The sequence below is a fragment of the Ips typographus genome, linkage group LG4 (assembly GCF_016097725.1).
Source record: "Ips typographus isolate SLU linkage group LG4, UJ_Ityp_2.0, whole genome shotgun sequence".
Classification (NCBI taxonomy): domain Eukaryota; kingdom Metazoa; phylum Arthropoda; class Insecta; order Coleoptera; family Curculionidae; genus Ips; species Ips typographus.
The window spans coordinates 10,238,056-10,258,354 of NC_138425.1; the positions used below are offsets into that span (position 1 = coordinate 10,238,056).

The window sequence follows — 20,299 nt, forward strand, 5'->3', positions numbered from 1 at the left end:
AAGCTGTATTTCGGTTATATTCGTTTTGTTGGAAATTAAAATTTTTTACAAAACGACGATTTCCTTTGTTGAATTTTTCTGGACATGAGTAATGATACTGTCGCTTTTAGGTACTTTCCGGAAGTGTCATAAAGTAAATTAATATTATTAATCCATCTGTTAGCAGGTATGAATTGAGTAGCAATGTCAATCATTCAAAAATTGAACAAATGTTATTTTTGCAAAAAATGCTATTTTGGCAATTCTTTATTTTGCTCATTTTGCTCCAGGAGGGTTCCAATGCACAGCAAAGGACATATTTATACCAAAGGACCTTAAATTAGGTAAAATAAGTACAAAAAACCATTTTAAAATTTTTCATTTTTCAAAGAAAATTAAAGAATGTTATGAATTACATTTTTGCAAAAATGACATTTTTCCAATTTTTGAATGATTGTAATATTTTTATTTATTAATTTATCAAGCAAGTGGTCGTGTTGACAAATTATACTAAACTTCCTACCAACGTTCTAAATTCCTTAGCGTAAATGGTGGCTAGATGTGTAGTAAACACATAAATTTGTTGATCAAGATTCTTCAGCTACCCACTAACCCATTTTTTACGTACCTATGGTATTTGGAGTAGTGTTTTTTTACATTGGTTTTGCTCCGTGAACTTTTAGCTTAGAAGCGAGTAAAGACAACAGATTAGTTGTAACACTGTTGATTTCACTTTACTAGAAGAAGATGAAGGTGAAGTAAAAACAATACAAAACCGCAAAGGCGGTTTTAGTGATGGAAATTTTTAATTCATTCATGATACATTCTCTTCAGATTTTAAGGATGCAGAGGCGGTACAATTTTCTTTGATTTCCAAAACTGAAAATCCGTAAAAAATTTTAACTAACAAAAACTGTGGATTTAATGTCAGACATGCAACAATAAGTTGCAATTATCACATTTGAAAACCAAATTTTAATTATGATATAATTTAGATTAACTACGCTAATGGTTAATCGAATGTCCGTGAATGTTTCAAGGCTGCCTTAGATCTCCTCGTACATACACTGGGCGTTTCTCTTTTACGCAAAAAGCTATTTGAAATGCGCTAAAAGCAAGATTTCCGTCCTGTTCTCTTGACCGATTCGCGCTCTATATTAAACTGGTCTTGACAAGAAAAAGTACGCACTTTTATTTTAATTACAGACCACTTTACAGTGTGAACACGAAATCACTTTCTCCTAATTTAATGGATGCTTAATACTGCCATATTCCAGATGTTGAAGATGCTTATGAACGCATGAAATTCAAAAAAATTACAGGATCGCCCACCAACCAAAATCTCATCCCAGAAAAAATCATTTGATAGTGACAAAATCTAAACCACCTTTCACATTTTAGACAAATAGTTTTAAGGATTGTTCACTCAGAATTTTATCTGTTACATTTAAAGAGATTGGTGAATGTCTGACGAGTAAAAGAGCCATTCACATAATTTGTCCGCCCTGTAATATATAAATGCATCAATTTTCGATCCCGTGTACTCGCCTCCAAACCAGGTCAGCCTAAGAAGCTGCAGACAATCTCGATCTAATTAGTTATTTGTTATTATTTCCCCAGATTTTTATGCTCCACTAAATTCCTATCAAGAAAACTAGCTTTTAATTTTTTGCACTTCACTCCGTATAAGTAGTGGAGTTGGTCTGCATTGAATACATTTTAGTTGGTGTCACTGCAAGAACATGAAGTTCTTGGTGTTGACCGGTGTTATATTCTTGATAGCGTCCACAAGGGCCAAAACTGATGGTTCACACGGTTTACTCACCCTGTCGAAAATCCTACGTCAGTACATTAATTCGCAGCCTGAGGATGTGAAAATTGGTGATGGTGTGCACATTATTAGTACCAGAAGTGAAAATGATGCCAGAGCTTATGCTGACGACAGCACCTTGTTTGGAGCAGTCGAAACCTATCTGGATAGCCATGAAGTTAGGATACGGTTAGCTGAACTTATGCCTGGAGAAGGATTTGGAAGAGCGTTTAAAAATGCTATGGATACAGTAGACAACAAGGAAAATAAGAGTAAGTAACTTTGATTCTGTTAAAAATAAATCGAAACTTTATGATAAATGATCAAGACTAAGTAAATTTTCAAATAAATCGAACGACATCTCTTTTAAAAGTTAGCAGACTAGAGCCTTTTGTAAATTCACCCTGATTGAATCTCGTACGAATGGAAGTCACTCAGGAATTTAATTTTATGGTGCAAATGCAACTTCCTTACGTCTTTCTTTGGAATTCTTTCCTAGAACATCATTAAATTGAGAAATTTAGAATTACGGGCTTAGTAAGGGATTAATGTTAAATCCGTTGCATGCAACCAATTAGGTTAAATTCTAAGGGTTAACAGAATCAAAGTTTTCACCAAATTGAAAATTACCGATAATTTCTCGGAGCTTGCGCTATAATTTATTAGCTATTTTCAGTGTTTTACAGTCAGCAATATAGGTTATTAGATTAGGGCACAAAACAACAGATAATATTAAGTGCTGTAATTTATTGGTAAATGAATGAACCAACTACCAAAATTTAGAACATTTACTTTGATACATTCTGAATATTTGTGTTGAAACATTAATTTCATTTAATAAGCTTAACAATTAGTAATATCAAATTATTACTCTTGACAAACAACTTGTATTATTGACTGAAATTGGCAAATAAAATCTGAAAAACAAGGTTTATAGTAAGATCAGATCAGCATTGTGAGTATAGTTTGTGATTGGTTAAAAGGTGCTTTTTTCACCAATCACACACTACCCACTATGCTGAGATTTACGCAAATGTTGCACTTGTAAACACCGATTACATGCACAAGATAAAATGTTTTGTGAAGATTAAATAGAAAATATATAAATAGAAACAGAAAACAGAATGCAAAGCAAAAAATAAGATCAATCTAGTTCCTCCAAAAACCTTCCAGCTTAATTTGGCAACTTCCAGTTGACCAGGATAATGGCCTTTTTGTAGTCAGAACAGTACAATAAATTGATATCATAAGAACAAACTTAATATCACTATTAACTCTATCAATTTACACCCAACTGATCTTCTGATATGATGAATTTTACCATTTTTCTAACCATGTTTACCGTACAAACATAGATGAAGCCAGAGGAGGAGGTGGTGGAGGCGGTGGCAAAGGAGGCGGAGGTGGAGGAGGAGGAGGTGGCGTAATGCTCATGGGGTTGATGATGGGAAAAATGATGGCCGCTCTTGGACTTGGTGGGGTTGGTCTGCTAGCCATGAAAGCTCTTATGGTATCAGCCCTAGCCTTGATGTTGTCCATTATCATCGGTTTGAAAAAACTGGTGCACCACGATGATGATGGAGGCGGTAAGATGTTTTTTTGATAAACCGTACTAATTTTAGCTTTAAATCTGATTTAGGCCACCATGTGATTCACGCCGGTCATGGCCATGATTATCATCGAAAGAAGAGGGAGGCGGTTGAAATGGCTTACAAAGGCTGGCAACAGTTTAATTCTCAATAATTGTTCAAATTTGTGTAATTTATTTATTTATTTATTAATATTATAGTTGTAGATTTTGAAAATCATCATAACCTTAACCCATACTCCAAAACTTCTGTTCTTCCAGTGCCCACATAACTAAAACCCTCACACAAAAATACCTCACAACCATTTAATTGTTGGAAAATAAAGGAAGGAAAACATTTAAATATATCCGCCTTTTAATGTATCATTGACCCAAATACCGACAAGTTTCTCTCTTGAATGGTGTATTCTTTAAGGGGAACACGGTGCAAGAGTTTCTTAATAAAAACGATACGTACTTTTCAGCCACGTGATAGACATTAAAGTGATTTAGAAACCAAGGAAGGCTAATCAAATCACTTGCTTTAGAGCTCAGTTTTATGTTTTTGAACTTAGCTAACGTCCTTTGTCAGGACAGTTTTAATTAAACTTTTATTTGCGATAGTTCATGACGCCCTTGGCTAAAATAGAATAGGTTTGTCCTCAACTAGAATGAACGACGCTAGTTTGAAAATCGCAGAGAGTCAATTTCGTTTTGTAACAAAGAGGATCCAATTTGCTCCGACTTCCACGAAAATAAATTTCTCTTTTTGATAATAAAAGATCAATGAATTGGATTTGTTCACCTTAATATATAAACGTCCTCGATTTGATAGACTGGTTTTTTTTTTCGGTGCGAGAACGATCAGAAGAAAGCTCTACGTCAGCCTTTTATTTCTGAAAAGGGCGATGGAATTCTCAACAACTTTCTTTTCTTATGGTGTACACGAGGATAATGTGTTTTTGTATAAAAGGAAATTTTCTTAAGAAGTAGTGCAGTGTTTAAATGAGACAGTGAAACACACAGCCAATCAGTCTCAAATTTTAACCATTGACAAACCAAACATTTACCTTCAGTTCCAATATTTCACTGCTGCGGCCACTTCGGATAGAATTCAGTTATGTCGCTGTTAGAGCTGGTTTCAGCTGCAAATTACATTTTAGCTATGCTTAGTTTGGCTAATAGTTAAAGGCGTAATAATTGCTCAAGTATAATGGCTTATCGCTTCTTGTCACACCTGCAAACTTCAATTATAACCACGTTATAGCTGCATTGTTTTAACAACGAGTCCGAAGCAAACAATACTAACTGAGGTGTGAATAAGCCGTTCTTAACTACAATTAATGTTATTAAAATAATTAATTAATTTGGATTAGTTAGTTTAATCTTTTAGATTTTATATCTTGCAGTGCCTTAATTATTGCTATAATGTTATTAAGTGCAGAATCCCTGGAGTAAAATATAAAAAAACGTATACTCTAAAAATCCACTGAACTTTTTCCATGACGAGATTACATCTGATTTTTTTTAACTATAGGATAATGCAGTGGTGGAAAACTACCTTTTGTGTAAATTTCTAAATGACGTTAATACTGTGTACGTCACGGTGGAAAAAGGCCAAAAAAGTACATTCTAGCAATAAACAAAGGCTCTAAACTGAAATAAATCCTGCTATAACAACAAAGAGCTTCATTGTGTACAAAAAGAGTGACAGGGTAATATACCAAAAACACGTTGCATGTTATGTGCGAAAAATGCTATTTTTAATAGAATGAACCCTAACAAGAGACGAAAACAGTGTAAAGGACAAAAACGGGACAATAGGACAGAACAGGACAGCCCTTTAAATAATAACGTTGTTTAGAAGCTTAAATAAGTGGTATTCTTTGGGTATGGTCGAAGGAAAGTGGTTTCAAGTGCGATTCTACTCTCACCTAGCAGACAATTGCTGAACTAGATTTGAACTTGAACTTGTGGTAATGCATATTAGATTTTCGCTACTTTAGTTTAACTGTTTAGTTTAAAGATGGCGCAATGTACGTAGTTGGGTACCATTATTTTATATTAAACAGATTTCTTAATTACCTAGACTAGAGTCTTATAGGGATCTTCACACAGAAGCTAAGAAAGTTCTTATAAAATACATGGAAAGTGTTGTTGGAAGAAGACAAAATTGATATTGATTTTTTGAACTTGTAACACTGTAAAGTCCAGATGACATCTGTCAAAAACCGTCACCTCGCTGTCAAAATGTAATTTAAACGTTAAATATTTGGTAAATTAAATTTAGACAGTTGTGACATCTGAAATTGTAAGAGACAAGTCACGTGACATTGATTATGCAATTTTTTAACATGCAACACTGTAAAGTCCAGATGACATCTGTCAAAACTGTCACGTGATTTTTAAAATATAAGTAAGCCAAATTCAGACATCAATTCTGAACTTGCAACACTGTAAAAACTATTTGACGTCCGTCAAAATCAATCACGTGTCTTTTAAAATATAGTTAGAACGTTGAAAATTTGGGAAATTAATTTTAGACAGTTGTAAAAGCAGAAATTGTAAGAGACACGACACATGTCTTTGATAATCCAGTTTTTTAAGCTTACAAGTCTGTAAAGGACAATTGTCAAAACTGTCACGTGACCATAAAAATCAGTTTGAACTGTAAAAAGTTGCTAAATCAAATTTAGACAGTTCTAAAAGCTGAACTTGTATAAAACACTTTCATTAAACAATTTTAAGCTTGCAACATTGTAAAAGCCAGTTGATACTAAATGCCAATATTAGTCAAATAATTCAATTTATGTATTCACGACAACAACACTCTTATGTTTGACAACTTTTTTGTGTATTTTCCTAATAATTTGCTTCATAAAAATCCTTGACTGGAAAATCTCTTGACAATTTTGCTACATAAAATTACAACCACTTGTCTAAATTACCAAACTTTGAGCTTAACAGCCCTGTCTGGAAATTCAAATAATATTCAGTCGTTTGAAAGACAAAATAAATAACCTTATCAAGAGTAATCTTATTTAATAGTTAGTGATTCGAAAAGTTTCAAGTCGAAACTCAAAGTACAGTGACATTCGCGTTTAAAAACTTTTAAAACCTGTTTGAAGTCATTGAATTGAAAGAAGTCTAACGTTAAGTATTCATCGAAAGTTATTGGAAATTGCCCTTTGTATTCATAGTAGTTGAGCTTAGATCGGTCCCAGTAGAGTTTTGCTGATTGTCAGATATAGGAAACGAAATCTGCTTTCCCAAATGTTTGGGTTAGGTACACCCTAAAATGGAAATCAAATAAACAGCAAAAGTTTTTCTTTTATATATTTTGGAGTAAGAGGATTGTCCCTAAAGGGCTACTTTGGGTGACAGTTTGTATATCCATCTTTTTGGCTTAAAGACATACTTTGCAAACCACAAGATGTTCTCAAAGCTTGAACATTAATTTCAATTCAAGACTTCCGGTTACAAATCAACGATTGATTAAACCTTGTTTCCGAAGAACCAACAATACAGGTAAACAAACCACTTCAATAACTTGAGCGCAATTCAGATACACTATTCCAAGCGAAGAGATTAATTAATTAATTTACTCTTCAATCTTCAACAAGATAATATTATTCAAATTAGCTCAGTTATTAGTGTGGAACTAATGTGTAATGAACCTTTAAATTATCTAATTAGAATTCTAGTTCAAACATTTAATTGCAGTACTTCAATATTATGAAAAGAATTATTATATAACGGCAGGAAAGTCGAGTATTTGCACGAGCTAAATACTATCATATCTAAGGTCAAAAATTTTTATTAAGTTTTTCCATATCAATTACAAAAATATGTACAGTGTTCTCCTTATTTTTGTCGATGATGTGAAAATTTAGAAAGAGAGGTGAGACACTTACACAGACAACGTACAAAGTATTGTCGAAATTTAAGTATCTCGTATAATACAAACTTCCTTTTAAATTATTCAGTGAATTTCATTACCAAATGGTCGTACCACATAATTTAATAAGCATCATTAAATTGCGTACATTAATTAACTAGAATATAACGACGTTGCACATACAGGAATTCCATTTACAGTTACTATATGTAAATTATTACACATAAAAACATGTGTTACCTAGATGTAAGTACAATATGGCTAGTAATTGATAAGCTGTGACTTGCTGAGCTTAACCTGCGAAGACACTTAAACCCGTTTTGGATCAGTCACACTCATTCTGAATGCCAATCAATTGTAGTATTAAAGAAAATTTTCAGTTTTTTTCAACACATATTCCTGATTGGTCTAATCTGATGGATAACAAATAGCTTTAAAAATTGTAATGAGTCTCATTAGCAGGAGGATAATCATAGAGATAAAAAGCATCGGATCGAAAACAGTTGGTCAGCGTATCAATACTACAAAGCTACTTATAAAGTATGCCAATTCAACGCTATATTTCTGTATTAGTATTGAATAACAACGAAAGTCTATTATTATTTACGATAGCGAATACAGCATATTGTGTATATGTAAAAGGTGAAAACTGGTCGTTTCGCATAGATAGAGTAGGTTGAAGCAAGTATAGCGAGAAGAGGATTTATTGTTAGTTTTACTTCTTGATAAGATGCAATTTCTCTTGTTGTAGTTAAATTGTATGCATCTTAGCCAACCCTAGTTAAACAATTTTGTATTCAAATAACAAAAATGCATCCACTAACCCACAAAAGACAAATTATGAAAATCGATAGTAGTCACGCAAAAAGTATTGAAGCACAACCGACCTACTAACACATGTTCATTCCAGCAAGAAATTGCTCATCATTTTACCGTGGGATCTTGCAGAATAGCTAATTAAAGGGGCGAAATTCCATAGAATTGGCATAAAGTATAAAGTGTAGGTCACGACCTGCAATTATATTAAACGCTGTGTATTCCTCCATTCACTTTTACTTTAAACGCGTGCCGGATGCAGAAGCAGGAGCGGTTCTTTATCACAGGAAAAAGTCGGTTTACTTTCTACTGTGAACCTTACTTAATGCGGCCGTAAGCTGATTTTATGGACACTTGGACACTCCATTGTATACCGAAGCGAATAACTGTTCAGGTGGTTTTATAGCAGTTTTTCTTTATTGCAAATTTTTACATTAGTTAAAAGTGTTGTTTATTCCCTTGGTATGTCTTGAGAGGAATTTGGTTTAAAAATGAATGATGTTAAAGTGAATCACAAATATTAAAGCTGAACCAAATGATGTAAAAACAAATAATTTGATAACAAATGAGAAAAGATTACACCAAACTACAGTAAGACATAAAAAAGTATTCTCTCATAGAACCACCCTAAGACAGGTAATGGAGATATAATTTTCATATTTTTGTAACAAATTTGGCTATTCACCAAACATTCTTTATACCTTATTTAATTTCCAGGCTTTGGCCTGGATATATCTTATTGATCCCTATTTTTAAGCATAAGAACATTGTTACTGCAAAGCATAAGATTTAGTTTGTATCATAAAAAGTAGTAAGTACCTGACGTCAAAGAGATAAGCTTCTTATAGAAATTTTACTTTGCAGAGGTTGCCCACCAGAATCAAATGTTTGAAAATAGATTTTCTTGATGTAGCAAAACTTAAAATTTTACTTAAGTTTAGTAATACACAAAAACACAATAAAGAAAATTAAAATGTTTGTCCTCAAATTTGTCATAAAATTTTTCAAAATATCTTAGATAGTCTTGGTGCAGTTTGAATATTTACTGATTCTTGTTTTTAAGCCGATACAGGTGTTCAAATGGTAACCACATTGTTGGTGGCTGCTTTTAGTGAATTTTAGCCGTGGATGTAACAGTAGGAAAGAATAATGTTTGATGTTAATAAAATGTTTAACTTATCTATCTCAATTATTATTAAATCAATACAAAGTATAATTCTTTAAGCACGCACATGCTGTAGAACTAGTTAACAATCGTTATGCAAAATTTCACTTTTTCTTATATTCCTGTGAATTTTACTTGCAACGATAATTAATAACTCAGTGTACTTAACAATGATGGGAATTATGATGGGAAACTGAAAAGAAAGTTCATTAACATTTATTGACATTGTCTAAACATGTCTCAATTGATTTTTTTTGTCTCCTAGTTTACTTAGTAAAAATTTATTAATAAATGTCTATTTGAAAAAGTGAATCATTCTTAAACACCCTACGCAGAAAATATTAAAATACTTTTTTACAGTTAATTTATGTAGAAAGTTTTAACGACATGTAAAATCTTCGTATCGTTTCCGATGATGAGATCAGGTATGAACCAAATATTGAAAAAATGTCTGTACAGTTATCCGAAGTTGTAATATCAACCAAAATGCAAATGGACTACGAAAGTAAAAGCCTGTAGCCAATTAGAAATGAGAATTCAACTTTTCGGTTCTTTTATGATTATTGGTTTATAAATTTGTTGTTCTCAAGGTTACCCTGAAACCTCAATAATCAAAGAATGTATGTCGACCAGAATAAATAACCTTATTTCATCTACAGAGTATAAAAATAAAATAAATGTTTTTAATTTTAAGTTGTAAAATTTAAAACCACCATAAATTTTTGCTACTTCGTTGAACAATTAGAACAAAAATATTTTATTTCAATTCTAATTAGAACAATTAAAATTCGACTGTTGATGAATTTCATTAAACACACTCGTTGTTAATATAAGATTAGTTTACAAAGCAGCGGAAGTGGAAATTAAACGTGGCGTAAAATCGAGTTTTGTTTGAAATTTAATTCGTCGAAACTGGACTATATCAGAAAAACGGATGTCGTTAAATGGTAACAATCAGTTTCCATTAGTCAGGTATTCATTTAGATTCCGTTACTACTAATAAAAAACAGAAATTTTCAATGCAGTTTTCACAGTAATTGAAGTGGATATTACGAGTTTTGAGAGGGAAATTTCAGTAATATTGGACTACAACTGAAAATAATAATTGTTTTGTAGTATGCTTGAAATTATTTTGTTTATAATTGCAACCGATTAAGGGGTAAACTATACAGGATGTCCCTAAAATGTGCGGAAATAACCCATCTTACCTTAGTTCAAGTTGAGTGTCAAAAGTACAATTTACAAAAAACTAAAACTAAATTGTATTTTTTCCGTACATTAGGGGGGACACCCTGTAGTAGAGTTTTAAGTACACAACGTAATTTCTTCGTAGTTTTATTGAGTGTCATGATAACATTAACTGGTAAATCTACTTGAAAAATTCCCTTTCGATTTCCGATGCTGAAGAAGCTAAATTGAGAAAGTCAGTAAAAAAACAAGAGTGAGAGTAACATCAAATATTTGACAAGAATAAGTTACTGGAGATTCCAGGAGATTCCTTTGAGAAACACCTCTGTTAAGTGCAGAAAATTATTTAAAAAATACTCTTTATTTGACAAAATAAAAAAATATATCAATTTAGAATCAAATATTCGTAGTTAACTTAATGTAATAAAGATTGAGCGCCCCAACTCTACACCCTGAAAATATGCATTTACCTAATCAACTTACATAAGTGACCTATGCTAATATAACTTGCACACCTTCCGTTATCAAATATGAACAATTTTATCGTCTCAACAAAGCCCCGGATATTTAAATTATTCTTTACGTAGATTAGCATTTAAACGCCACTAGCACACAGGTAGCAGTCAAAGCAAAAATGTAAACACAGTTTGCGTGAAACAAATATTCACCAGGTATGGATAACCTTCGCCATGACCGTGGAGCTAGTGGCCGACCGAAGACGACGTCGCCGAAGAGCTGCATATCGCACAGGGCAAAAGAAACGAGGTTAGAGCGCGCGTCTTGAGAAAGCGGTTCCGTCGTACATTCATTATAAACTTGAGGCCCAAAATGTGTTGTGTCGCACGACATTCGGGGAGGGAGACATTGTTATATATCAGTTTAACCCGGTCGGAAGATCACATCACTCAGAAAATCACTACGATGAACTTCAAAATCATTTCGGTGATCTTGTGCGCGGCGGTCGTGTCTCAAGCTCTTCCTACACAGGAAGAAGCTCGCAGCAACACCATACAAACTGAAAATGACCTTTTGGACGCAGTGTACACCGATTGTCTACGCAAAGATTCCCTATCCTGCCTCAAGTACAAGATCTACAATTTCGTTGACAAGACCTTGGGTCAAAAGGATACTATTACAGTGACCGATGGAGTGCAGATCATCAAAACTGGAAGTGACAAAGATGGAGCGCCACGTGCCATTAATAGTGATGACTCAATTGAGAGCCTGGTATTCGATCGTGTCGCTCGTTGGTTGGAGACCCACACCATCAAAGTTGACCTTAAGGGCAGTGAAATTGTAAATGCAGTGCAATCTACCGCGAGGAGCTTCAATGATATTATTACTGAAGAAGGTGATGGCGTTGAAGAGGCCAGGAAGAAGAAGAAGAAAAATAACATGGGAGGAGCTCTTATGGCAGCGTTGGCCCTTAAAGCCGCTATCATTGGTAAACTAGCTCTATGGGCTATTGCTGTTCTTGCTGGTAAAGCTCTGCTTATTGGTAAAATCGCCCTGGTTTTGTCTTCAATCATCGGAATCAAAAAACTGTTGGCGAGTCAAAATAATGGAAAGCACGTAACCTACGAAGTAGTAGCTCATCCACAACATTCAACTAGTCACGTTCACACTCAAGAGGTAGCAGCTTATGGAGGATCAGGACATGGAGGCGCCGTTTCAGCTGATATTGGAGGCGGTTACGGCGGTTCAGGCCATGGAGGATGGGGAAGATCACTTGATGCCCAACAATTGGCTTACAGAGGACAACAACCAGAACCTCAGCAATAGACGAAACCATTTAGGAAATGGTTTCAGTACCTGCCAAATCGCGCTACCCAAACTTAGTTCTGCACAAGAGTTACCTCTATTTTGTAAATTTCCATGACTTTGCTCTTGGGCAGACTTTGGGTAGACTAGTTATGATTATTTTTACGTAATTTATTGTATAATTTAAATGCTTAATAGATTTAGTAACCAGACTTTGACGAGACATATCGACCGACAGACGTTTTTTACCAAGTTTTAAGTTGATTTGTTATATTTTTGCCAGTCACACGATGCTAGTAAATAAATGAGATTTGTTTTATTTCATATGTGTGTCACTTGACCAAAGCGTAGAATTGGGAGTCGGTTTAGTTTCTCCCGCATCCTTTAAAAGGAAATTAAAAGAGATCGCCCACCTGTGGTTAATTTTACCGGTTTGCCGCACCTGACCGGTGCCCTAGAAAAATAAAACTCTTTGAGTAATCAACAATATGTGGGCAGATAAACATTATTTAAATTATTATTTGGTACATCTAACTTTTCGGTGTCAACAAGCACATCTAAATTGGGTGTATGATACTTAAATGCTGAAACCCAATTTCTTAGGTTACCGGTACCACACATGTTTAGTACCATATCCAATGATTGATAGTTTTTGTGTATAGAGAAAGTTCGATTTTTTTAGAACTAGCACTAACACTTGGCAGATGGGAACTATGTTTTATATATGGTCGTTTGTGTTTTTTCTTTGGATGCATTCGGGTTTCTAGCACAATGCTGGCTTTTATTGTATTGAAATTAAACTTTCTTTAGATAAAAGTGATGTAGTGACTTGTGTTAAGGTGATCCTGCACTACAAGATTTTTTTTATTTAATATGTAACATAGAAGAGTTTGTATGTAATATTGAACCAAAAAATTGTTTAATAAAATAATTACAGTAATTTGGACCAAAGCTTGTAAGGATTCTCATTTCTATTTTACTCAGTAAAGATAATTACTTGAACATCCCAATTTTCTGATTTTTCTCATTTGCCATTGAGTGTTTTACAATAAAAACTACAAAAATTCACCAGCATTGACACTTAACTTAACTGACTGAAAAATATTTAAAAGCTCTTTTTAACTAAATTGTATAATCCCATTATGTGTTTTAGTCATAAAGGATTTTCAATTTGAATAGTTTATCAACAGAAATGTGAATGTAAAATGAAAAACGTTAATATGCATTAGGGTTGTTATTCAACATAGCGGTCGTTACCACATCAATTGCGTACGTTCATGTTTGAAAGGGTAAATCTGAAATGTCGGGAAGTCATACAGTAATATTGCAAAATCAATTATAGAAAAGGACACTTTGAGGGTTTTAGTTAATAGAGTTCAAATTTGGTAGAAACTGAACAGTAGTACTTAAAAAAATGTATTTATTTAATGAACTAACTGACTAATAGCATAACGCGCTTGATGTTACGGTAATAGTTAATAACTGCGTTATCTGATGAGAGGTAACGAGAACTTCGTGTAGTTTAAGTAAAACAAACGATGATTTTAAGGTGCTTGACATTAATTTCTTAAAAAAACAAGATTTGTTATTAGTTTGTTTTCTTATGTTAACGGTAAAAATAATAGCTGAATACTTCCAGTAACTGACATAGCGTATATTAAAACATTTAAATTTTTTAAACTGATTACTCACTATTTATGAAATTCCTATTATGTCACTGAAAATACGGCATCAAGTCGTTTAGAATTCATTGCAAGCCACAATGCCGTCGAAAAGGTTACATAAAAATGTAAAGGACGACACGACGTCGAAAATGGCAAATACAATCTTGGGAAAATATCTAAGTTATTGTTTTGGATTATTTGGATTTCACGAGCCATTTAATTTCAGATATTTTGTTAAGGTCGGACATAATATAATTTTCTGGACGAAAGTCGGTATTCGAAGAGACTGTGGTTGTCCGTAAAATGAAATTAAGTTGGGGACATTTTTGCACAAATATTAGCTTGGGGAGTGGAATTGTTTTTGTTGTTTCGGTTTGGTTTGGCATGACGCCCATAAAATTGTATTTTGAGATTTATAATGTATTACCTTGACAAATTTATGACTACCACAAGTGAAACATTTAAAAGACAATCGTTGATGATACAGTTGTAAATTATAAGTAAATTTTTTTACTTAATTTATAGAATGCTTCTAAATTCCCTTTTTAAGTCCTACTCTTTCTATTAAGTAGCAGTTAGGTTAGGTTAGTTTAGGATAAACAAAAACCGTATTGGTGACAAAGGGGTATGTTCTTCCTGAAAAGCTGTTTTGTTTCATATTTTTAATTTAATCTTAGACAATTATGTCAAAATTCATCCACAACATTAATTTGAATTCTTCATTACCTCACCAAATCTTGTCTTACAGGATAACAGACCTTTCAAGTCTTCTCGAAGTATAAGAAGAAGAAGAAGGTTACCTTATCACGATAATTAACAGTACACAAATATTACAATCAAACAAGCGTAATCGTTGATGTGACAAAGCTACATTTCACATATTTTTATATGCAGATAATACTTTTAGTTCTTGCAAAAACTGTTTTGCAGCTTAAGAATGAAGCAGTACTTCAGGTACTAACGGTGATTTCTGCTCACCTTGGTGTCAAGAATTCATGGCAGTACTATTTGGAATACATTGATAAAGATGTGTGCACAGTAAAAAAATTTATTAATTTCTTGTTTCCTTCACTCTATCTGGAACTATCTTAATTAAGGTCTTACACAATTTTGTAGCAGATTTTGTCTGTACTTCTTCTTTTCTTCACTTCTTCCTTAAGACACTATAATATTACATAGATTATTTCTTCTGGTGCGATAGCTGAATGAATGAATGACTTGAGAATGATAACGATGAGTGAGTAGTAATCAGTAAGCAGTATTTTATCATTTATATTAATTTCCTTAACTACTAAGTTAATAATAAATAAATCACTTTAACGTGCAAAATATTAGCATAAATGTCATAACAATCATAAAGAAACTTTAATCAAAATAATTCAAATTTCTAAAATCATTTCTAGTTCTGGCTTGGAGACGGCATAAAGTTTAGTTGCAATGCCGCTTTTAAAGTGATATTATAATGCAGTTGTAGAGATAACTGGAAATGGAAAAACTTTTCTCTAAATTACCTTCATAACTGAAATCGTTATTACGAATACTACCGTTTTGACTCCCGCAAGCTATCAGATTAGGTTATTACTGTTGATAGATGTTTGTTACGAAACTATACTAATAAAAATAGCACCCCAAAACGTGGGTTTCAAAGAACATATCCGTGTACGCCCATCAAAAATTACTACGTACTACGAGAATCATGAATGAAAGTTTTAACGCTAAAAATCTCTATGTTGCAATCACTTTCTCTTCGGGTCCGGTAAATTAACAGGTCTCATGACTAATAAACCACCTGGCATATGTACTGTGAACAAGTTTGTAAATTTATTTAGCATTTTCTAATTTGATCCCTGTAGATTTAACGTTCGTTGCACTCAATAAAGAAAGATTGAACTGTATCAAGGTTTCCTCTATTCTAATCGATAAAAGGTTATTTGAGAGTTCGTCAAGGTCCAGGAGACTCTATTATATTTGGAATCTATTTAATACCAGCCAGAAAAACTTTAATAGAAAGCCGTTTTTCTTGTCCAAATTCGATTATTTCATCATCATTGTTTAATATCCGGTAAGAATCCTCGAATTTCATCATTGCGACGCAGTAACTAGGTCTCGGTGTTCTTGAACTCGAGCTCCTTGTCCATCAACCCAACTATTGACCCTGGAGAAGAGAAATTTCGTCTGTGCAATCGAACTGCCGTCATCTCTTGATCTAAATTACTTTCTCGCGACCGAACAAGAGAAAGTTTTCTACCTTTTTTTTGCCACGCTGAATTATCATCTTTATCATGTGCCGACAATTTCGTTGAAAAAACATTGTGTGTCATAATATCGAACTCGAATTACTTTTCACCGTGGGAACTGTATTGAATCCTCGTTAAAAATCTTAATTTTTTTTGTTTCCAATAGTTGATTAGCAGCAAGACATCTGGAGATGTTGAAAGTCATTTTTTAGCTACCTTGTTTAGTCACTAATAACAAAAATTAATACAAACTTAACCAAAATTTGACTCTAGTGAAATTAAAAGCTATGGGTTGAAGAGTTTTCTATGGCATCTATTAATATTCCACAAGTTTTCTAGGTTTATTGCAGGCGTTTTCAAACCATCAGGTATTTAGATCTGCATTTTTTCTTCGCCATAAATTACCATTAAATTGTCACTCAAAGTGTGCAGTTCGATTGTTCTTAGAAGCGAGTTGGTTTTCTATCAGAAACTTGCGTACATACCAAATGTCTCATTATAGGCAAAAAAACAGTTCGACTTTCGCTATTCACTTATCAGCATATGGCAACGAAACCAAATTTACTGTCTACCACTATAGAAACGTAAGTACGAGTCCCTCCAATTTCTCTTAGATTATCGACTTATCGTAGACAACAATCAAGCTATAAATTATAGTATTCTTATTGGCGGAATGAACAGACAAAACAAACGACTCCGCCTAATTAATAAAGTACTGTAACCTGAGCATTATTATGGTTTAGTAATTTACTAGGCTACAGGGAGACACGCAATTAAAAAAATAAAAGTTAAAAAGCAAATAGGCTGTAGCGGATTTTCTCTCATGTATAGAGACAATGACTCGTTTTGGGTTTGTGCCTCGTCTGATCCAGATGATTATTGTGATTGTTGTAATTGTCGTGTGTTCCATCTTTTTAACCATTACACTTTTAATTTTCTCGTGTAAAGACAAAAGAAAGTAATAGTTTTCAAGGTAATACGTACTTTCGATAGTGCGGAAAGTTCTTAGAATACAGACTATTCAATTTCTAAAAGTTTCTTATTTAATAATAGTAATTGGCTTAATCCACCATTTTCATTCTTTCGAGTTTATTTTTAAGACCAAAACACGGAAAAATAAAAAATTGATTTAGGTGGCTATTTCAGTCAAAATATTAGAAAATGGTAAAATTTCATGAAAATTGATAACTGAACCAGTTGCAGTCAATCTAGCCAATTTTAAGGCTAAAGTGGGTAAAATATATTTAAAACCGGTTTAACTGGCTATTTCCAGTAATTTTAATCAATTTCAACGTCAAAATATTGGGAAATAGTAAAATTTCATAAAAATTGACTTACTGGACCAGTTGCACCCATTCTAGTCCATTTTCAAACTCAAAACCAGTCAAATTTTGTGACAATTGACTTACCGGATCATTTGCAGTTGTTTTAGACTATTTTTAAGGTTAAAACTTTAAAACATTATCAAACATCATGAAAATTGACTTGACCTACAGTTTTCTGTTGTGCGAGTAAATTTTCCAGTGCCAAAACGCTAAAAACCTGGATATTTACAGTTATTCTAGTCAATTTTCAAAGTCAAAATATTAAAAATTGGTAACATTCCATGAAAGCTGACTTACTGGACCATTTGCAGCAATTCTAGTGAATTTTTAAAGTCAAAACGATGAAAAACAGTCAAATTTCATGAAAATTTACTTACCGGACTATTTGTAGTCATTTTAGAAAGTTGTCAACTGCTGACGATCCTGATCGGCGACAGCCTGTCAAGGTCGCACGGTTTATTAACCACAAAGTGTCATAAACTGTCAAAGGTTGTCAGAAAATTCTTGAGAAAGCCAAAACGTGTCAAATTTAAAAAAACAAAAATTGTCAACAAACATTTTATTAAAAATGTAACTCAAAAGTTTTCAAATCAACAGAAAAATCCAAAATAAACAACTATTTTTTATCACTGAAGTGATTGACATGTCGTTTCAAGAAAAGTTTAACTTAACTAATTAGCTATTGAGTAAAATATAAACATCACCCTGTAGAAGTATAAATAAAGTTAGGACACCCTGTATATAAATAGGGAACAGAGACCGAAACACGTGCAAATACTTACACCCTCTACACGTGTTAAAATAATTTATTACACGAAATAGGCATGCAAATTATGATAAATTGAGTTTCCTTTAGAGGAAATGGGTAAAAAGAGCAGTTTTGAGTTTTAAGATCCACATGTAATATGGATCCTTCTTGCCCTAGTTATATTTATACAAGAAGGAAAAAAATTTCACTTTTTAGGTTGACCGACATGTCAATTTATTTCCATTTCTACAAAAATGCTGCTACCTTTTCAATAATAATAAGTTGAATAATGTGACTAAACATTACAAACATGCAGATTATAAATTAACACCATCAACACCTAGACATTGAATAATACGTTTTGTAACTACTTATGGCAAATGAAAAAGTTATGAGCACGCTCTTATCGCTACACCTTAAGAAGAAAGTTTCTGATGCAATGTCCATAGGAAGAATATCCGGTTAGGATGTAACGATATCACGGCTTTCGCTTTATCGCACCAAGATGCTGAATACTGAATAAACTGCAAATTATCAATACTACCAATCTGAGTTAATGATGAACTAATTATGACGGCGCTATTACTAAAAGAGCCGCAAGAAAATAATTAATGACGTTAAAATGTACGGTAATTAATAGCACTAGGTATTTGCATTAAAGCTGACTTTACATGGATAATAGTATCACGTAAGAGGGTAATTATTATTATAGCGTTTTACCCTTTGCAAGGCTAAGGCTAAAATGCCTCTATTGTGCTAATGGAGTATATGTTTTGGCCATTATATACCCTTCTACAAATTCTAAGTGGTTATATCTATGAAGCTTGGTTTGTTCTGAGGGTGGGCTTTGAATTGTTAAGTGCCCTCAAATATAAGCGCTAAATATTACATAATATTTTATTTGGAAGAATATGATGCACAAACAGTTACTAATACAGAAAAGACTAACCGCATCATCTAATTTGAACCGTTATGAAAAGATTTTTGATGGCTCTGCAGCTGTGAATGTTTAATTAAATTTATGGTTTAAGTGTTAATCTCAAGATGAAATACGGCAGTTTACGGGGCATTAACACATATACCGCAACTAAAATGAATTTATTACGTACGTAACAGTTAGTTATTATTGTTTGGTCAGTAGGACATCTTATTAAGATTAATCATAAATGATCTTATTAAAGCACAAAGCCGATAATTAGCGAATTTATCGACCAAACTAGCTCTGTTGGCGAACAGGATGCTTCGCAATTGGAATACTCAATGAACCTATCTAGAAAGGCTAATAAATTTCGGCTATAAACAATATCTGAAATTTCTCCTGTTTTCACCTTAACAAATTCCATCGAGTATCCTGTGTGTAATGTTCTAGGTGCGTGCTTTAGCTGCAATAACTGCAAATGTCTATTAATCGTAGGCCATGGTTTCGATCTAATTCCTTTCCTAAAGAATCCCACCTTGCATGCTTAATCGATAAACATGCGAATTATCGGCGACAAGGCACGAGCTTTTAAAGTTGTAAAATACAGTGGCGTCACAATATATCCACATAATATTCCAGGTAAATGTAAACTTTGATAAATCTCAGAGAACACCAACGACTCACTTCCTCACTCAGACAGAATTTAATAGTTGCATGGAAAAGTTTAAATGCACGCCATTGATTATTGCTCGAATAGAAAATTACATTTTTCACTACTTCAGATATCGGACAATAGTGACATGAATAAACGGTCGTTGACAATTTTCCTAATTATCTACACTTTCTGTGAAAAGATAATTGTAATTGACCATTTCAGCTGCTGATTTTCAACAAAAGAAACATTGAAATGGAAAAGTTGGTTAAAGTGTCAGTCAGGAATAAAACACGTTTCTGTTCCATCAATTAGGTCAGAAGATTTTTCTTAAAACTTACCGATGAAGAAGAATAATTGTATTTAATTATTCTATTAACATTCATATTTTTTGTACAAGACATAAACTAGATTTTTATCGAGTTTTTCAGAAAAAGATGAAATCTGACCGGTTATCAAAAGTTTTTGATCTACACCACATGTCGCCGTCAGCGTTTTAGCTTCTACTTTTCTCCATTAATATTGAAAGTAATAATTTTAAGCTTTATGGCACAAATCGGATTACTTTAC

General features: G+C 33.1%; 2 protein-coding genes across 2 annotated transcripts; both read left to right on the forward strand.

Moving 5' to 3' along the window:
* The first annotated feature begins 1,679 nt into the window (after positions 1-1,679).
* Osi5 (Osiris 5) lies at positions 1,680-3,722 on the forward strand. The gene is made up of 3 exons (XM_081978459.1): positions 1,680-2,061; positions 3,145-3,375; positions 3,429-3,722. Exons 1-3 carry the CDS (start codon positions 1,722-1,724, stop codon positions 3,530-3,532), a joined length of 675 nt encoding a protein of 224 aa, XP_081834585.1. The 5' UTR covers positions 1,680-1,721; the 3' UTR covers positions 3,533-3,722.
* Positions 3,723-11,315: 7,593 nt separating this feature from the next.
* Positions 11,316-12,506, forward strand: LOC145728123 (uncharacterized). The gene has a single exon (XM_081978137.1). The coding sequence runs from the start codon at positions 11,345-11,347 to the stop codon at positions 12,203-12,205; it is 861 nt and encodes a 286-aa protein (XP_081834263.1). The 5' UTR covers positions 11,316-11,344; the 3' UTR covers positions 12,206-12,506.
* The last annotated feature ends 7,793 nt before the right edge of the window (positions 12,507-20,299 follow it).